Source organism: Nanorana parkeri, unplaced genomic scaffold, assembly GCF_000935625.1.
Source record: "Nanorana parkeri isolate BGI_ZX_2015 unplaced genomic scaffold, ASM93562v1 scaffold1073, whole genome shotgun sequence".
Lineage (NCBI taxonomy): Eukaryota > Metazoa > Chordata > Amphibia > Anura > Dicroglossidae > Nanorana > Nanorana parkeri.
The window spans coordinates 286272-291904 of NW_017307341.1; the positions used below are offsets into that span (position 1 = coordinate 286272).

Consider the following 5633-nt stretch of genomic DNA (forward strand, 5'->3'; position numbering starts at 1 on the left):
TATATATATAGTATATACAGAAAAGAACAAAATAATCTTAACAAAAGGGTTGCAAATTTTTCTAATCTAAAGCTGAACCTGAGCAAACCGTTGAAATAAATACATGTGAACTGTTTTATCTGCAAAGGATTTGTAATTCTGTTTGGCCAATCTTGTGGTGATACTGCCCCCCCTAGATAGTACAGTCCTTTGTCGCTCTGTTTGTGACCTCTCTGCACACTACACTGCAGCTGAGCGTTACACCCTAGTCTAAGAACTGCCCTAGTCTGTGATTGGACCAGGATAGAGCAGCAGCATTCTTATTCTCTGTAGAAGCCGCAGCACCAGATGATTTGAAATATAAGGCAAGCATTTGTTTCTTCTTTATACTGAGGACTGCAGCGGACGCTAGGCTCTCCCATTATGTCTATTTACATACCTAATACTAGTATGTCATTATGAAAATGCCTTTGCCTTAGTTATAGGTCACTTCCCATTTTGCTACCATTTAATGAATATGTTCCATTGTTGTAAGGGACAGCCTGATGAAAGATTATATGGTGAGATACTGTAGCTATTTGTTTATGGATTAGTTCCATAACACACCATATCCACTTTTTTGGTTTTGATAAAGAGCTGGGCTAATATCATGCAACATAAAAATGTGTAACAACCACCACTGTATTCTACAAGGTCTCTGCTTTCAGGAAATATATAATTCGGGGGGGGGTTAAGTAATTTGAAGGCCTAAAATGTGGATTATAACGTTTGCCAAAAAAAATGATCTGGCAGTGAAAGGCTCAAACATACCATAGATCATGACAAGGGGTAGCCAAACTCTGGACCTCCAGCTGTGGTGAAACCACAAATCCCATCATGCCTTTGCCTCTGGAAGTCATGCCTATGGCTGTCAGAGTCTTGCAATGCCTTATGGACTTGTAGTTCCACAACAGCCGGAGTGAGGCAAAGTTTGGCTACCCCCTGGATGATGGTATAACAAGGGCAGAGTGTTTGCGGATATGTGGGGATGACACTGTAAAAAGGTCAAGTAATAGCAGCAGTTTATTTTTTGTCCTGCAGGTGGCGACCTTTGTGGGTCCGGTAACTGCCATCCCGGTTCTCCTCTTTTCAGGATTCTTTGTTAGCTTTGACACCATACCTGCTTATCTTCAGTGGATGTCTTACATGTCTTATGTCAGGTACGTTTTTAGTCCTATGCTGGACCTCTTGGTGTAAACCTACTTTGTGTTACTGAAATCAGATCTTGTTGCTCTTTAAAACTATCTGTCATGAAGGAGCAAAGTCTAGGACATCCTGCATCCAGTGCCCATCCCATGTCCAGATTAATGTTACAATGCTATACTAATTTAGCTCCCCGTGTACCTATCGTCAAAGTGTATCCATAGCCTTAACGTTTTGTTTTTCTGAATAAAGTATGAAGAATTAGAACAAACAGATCAAGAGGTGAGGGATATCTTCCAATGAGGACACCCACTTGTTCTGGGGACAGCTAAGAGGGGAATTCCACTTACTTTGTAGAGATTTCCTCTCACTTCTTGTTGCATCTCCGAGACAGGAACTGAAGGGGAATCTTCCCCATTGGATACAGACAGCAAGAAATAAATGGGTTTTATTCACTTCCCTACTCTGTCCAAACCTAACAAACAGGTTTGCTTATGCAGACATTTTACTAAAGCCTACAAGCAGGGCTGGATTTACTCTCTCTGCTGCCCCAAGGCCAGGTTCCTCAATGCGCCAACCCCCCCCCCCCCACAGACAGGGCTAAATGTAGAAAACAACTACCCGCCAGGCACCTGGAACTACAAGTCCCGGGCATCGAGAGATAGGAATTCCACACCCCTGCTGCCCCTTTACTCCCCGCTGCCCCAAGGCCGGGCCTTGGTTGGCCTTGTGGGAAACCCAGCCCTGCCTACAAGCCTCATGTAGAAGTCTACACAAGAGTGTGGCATTGAAATGATGGGAGCCAAAAGATCTGATTTTCCAATGCTGATTTCTCAATAGTGGCGGCATGTATTTACATAGTAAATATAAAATGTATAAAGTTTCAGATGGCTCTACAGCACTGTGATTTTACTTTATAAGAGATTAGATTTCCTCTAACAATCACCTGTAATCACCTGTAAACTCTGGAGAGGGGAGAACAGGGGTAACCTGTTCCTTTTATTCCACAGACATCGAATGACCTCTTCCACTCAACTGCCCCCGGCTATGTATCAAACTAAGGCCGCTAACGCAGGACATTACAGTGGCTTTCCCACATTGTATCTGCATTTTACAAGTCATTGTATGAAATGCAGAGCACAGTGTGAAGCCTGTAGTGTTCTTTAGAGTGTTCTCTGATTCAGAGTTATGAAGAAAGCAAATCAGAGAGCGCATTTGTAAAGCACCATTGTGCTTTATGAATGTGACTGAGTATTTTTTCAAAAAAGCAGCGGTATAGCCAGTTAGGCCACATTTCTGGTCTAAATTTGGTCCTCTGAGTGTCCCTCAGATTTAGTAATTGAGCACCACTGTTGTAAATTTCTGTTTCTCTTGATTCCCGCTGTGTCTTTTCCAGATATGGATTTGAAGGGGTGATATTATCAATTTATGGCCTCGACAGAGAGGATCTTCACTGCGACAAGGATGAAACGTGCCATTTCCAGAAGTCGAAAGCCATTTTGAAGGAACTTGATGTGGAGGACGCCAAACTCTACCTAGACTTCATCATCCTCGGAGTCTTCTTTGTCGCGCTGCGTCTCATAGCCTACTTTGTCCTCCGATATAAAATCCGGGCAGAGAGATAAAAACCCGGGAAGGCAGTAGAGATAACTGAGACTAGATATTACCAAGGGAAATACAGAAGAACCGACTTGTCCTACTACACTGGCCAAGCTATGGATGATTGTGGAGATGCCACCGAGACCTAACTGTTGATCCTTTTTGGGTTAGAACTTTTGTTGGGTAAGCTTCACAAAGTCTGCAGAGATTTTTCTTGGGCCATTTTCTAAAGACACTTTCTAGATTTAACTAGGAAGAAACAAGAGGGAATCGTAGACACTAGCCATCTCTTGGAGACTGACCTTGAATACAAAGTCCTAAAATATTCTTGCAGCTAAAGACTGTGCTATGGGGTTACGCTATAATCTGGAGGCCCGTTCCCGTGGATGTCTCTAAGTTTCCGTCAATGTGTAAGTTTCGCTCATGAGCAAGATGTCTTCTGCATCTCTTGTTGAGTTTGCAAGCCATCTTGACAAGCTTACCCTTATTACCTAATTTAGGATGTTGTGTTTGTTTTGACAGAGCTGGTCTCGCATTTAAGTAAATTAACTGTACTAGCCTCAGCTTTATTTTTTTGTTCCAAAATCTTGTTAGAAAGCCTCTTTTGCAAAGTTTCGGCTTAGCTTAGCTGGCTGGATTTTATGACAAAATGACAAAAGAAGGTGATGTATCCAAAAACTGTGGTCAATGAGCAATGACCACAGTAAACAATAAGTGATGATTCCTGAATGTGAAGAATGTAAAATTTGTCTGGGAAAAGCCAGACCACCAAAGTATATACCATGTCAGTTGTCACCTAACGTCTGCCACTTAATGTATACAGACATAGGTTCCTTTTCATTATATTTTGATACCACAGGAAAGTTTTTTTTATCATGCTGGGTTATTAAAAGCATGAATAAGTCGGCCACCCTATTATTATACCGCTCAGTATTCAAAGAATTGTGGGTAAAAAAGTATGCCCAATGTGCCCACCTCTCACATCATTGGTCTTCCCTATAGGCCCTACTCCCTCTTATCCCATGATTGCACTCATAAACAATATGGTCATAGCTTTACTGAAAGAGTTTGAAGCAGCTTCCAGGTACGGAAGAGCATATGACTCATAACCCTCTTCCTCTCATGTGACGGAGCTGGTTCTTGGTGATTGGCTCTGCAAAGTCATGTGGGGGGTATGGTCAAATAAAGACCTTATTCAAATTTTAACAGGGTTCAAATACCTTCCTTGAAGAAAATACTGCTCCAAGTTACATTCAGTAAAGGCCACATATGTTAAGACCTAGATATTTGGTAGCATCATCATTGATGGTGAGGAGGCTTCAGACCAGCTATGAGATCATGTCACCAAGTGCCTAGGGGGTTTCATACCTTTTTTAGCACAGAAGAGAAGCCGGAGCAGCATGTTCTCCAAGAAAGGTGAATATTTTAGTTCTTTTGTTGCTTGCGATTCATCCACCCCAACAAGACTGTTAACTTAGCTCAAGTGCGTCCAATCAGAAATCATCTCCTGACAACAGTAAACAAATGGTAATTTGTTGCACATCACCATTCTTCTTCGCACTGCTTTCATGAATAGTTTACTAGTACGCTGCAATAACATGCAGTAACCCACGATGACCAACCGGAATGCAGCGTATGCTATTTCATCTAAACAACAAGTTGGCTGGATTGCTCGCTATTAGAGGCTGAGCAACATAGCTATATGCATTGGGTTTTTGAATGTGCCCAAGAATGGAAGCCATTTTCTTTTTGGTCAGCATATAACTTCATCCCATTAATTATAGAAGAGATATTGAAGGTACTTTGTATTTTTTTGGCTCAGTTGTGTTAAACCCACCTGGGAACGCCATAACTTCCTTGGTTGCACTTTATAATTTGTGTTTCAGTCATGTGTCTAGTCCCTAGGGGGAAAAAACAACTCCTTCCTTGTGCACTGTATATTTTAACAACAGGAAGGTTAAAGTAGATGGAAACCCAAGCTCTAAACTCTCATAGCAGCTGAAACAAGTACCTTCAAAAGTCATTTTTCATATTTTTTAATCTGCAGATTTCATTAAAATAACACCTGGTGGTCCTGCCATGGAAGTCCTTGTTTAGGCACTTCCTGTTATGAGCTGACAGTGCTCTTTATCAGTTGCTCTACTGCTTTTTTCAGTAGGGACTAGAAGGGGTCATGCCAATGCTCAAAGCACAGGCATGTTTCATAGCTCCATTATCTTCAGGAAATGCACCCTGAGAAATGATGTGCAGAAGTTGCTGGAGTTTATGTAGGCAGTAAGTGGCTGCAAATCAGCAACACTGATATGCAACAAAGAATGCAAAACAATAGGTAAAAAGGGTATTTTATTTAATAATAAAGTGTTTTAGATATGCAGTGCTTTAGCTAACCAAGTATCCTTCAGTTAGGGATAAACATCTACTTTAACGTGATATTACCGGCCCGATTGTTCCGTCAACACAAGCTCGCAAATGATTTCACTGTAGAGCAACTTTAGCCTGATTGTTCTTCTTTGTACGAATCTCATTCATTGACACAAACTACCTCAACTAGTTGTACAAATCCAGGACACTCTGGGCCTCATGCTTACAGGTAACTCAAAGGAATGCCTATGCAGCAGATAGCAACCAATCAGACATCTCCTTTGGGAAGCTTAGGAACAGAGAGGATGAAGCTGGTTGGTTTCTATAGGCAGCTCAATACTTCTTTGAGCCAAGAGGTCCACCATTTAGTGAAAGTATTTGCTGTAGCATATTGAGCAAAGCTATACCATAGTAGAATGTATCTAGAATGCTTCTTGCATGTACAATCGGCATGCACACTAGCGCCATCATTGATGCTCCCCTTTACACAAGCATGCACTGCATCCAGATCC

The 5633-nt window shown here is 41.7% G+C and overlaps 1 protein-coding gene across 1 annotated transcript in view; it reads left to right on the forward strand.

Moving 5' to 3' along the window:
* The window catches only part of LOC108796173 (ATP-binding cassette sub-family G member 1), a 103237-nt gene extending 100332 nt beyond the window's left edge, over positions 1-2905 (forward strand). The window contains exons 14-15 of the mRNA XM_018567612.1: positions 1060-1178; positions 2558-2905. Of these exons, the coding sequence (XP_018423114.1) occupies positions 1060-1178; positions 2558-2786 (348 nt within the window). The 3' untranslated portion in view covers positions 2787-2905. The remainder of the gene's footprint in view (positions 1-1059; positions 1179-2557) is intronic.
* The last annotated feature ends 2728 nt before the right edge of the window (positions 2906-5633 follow it).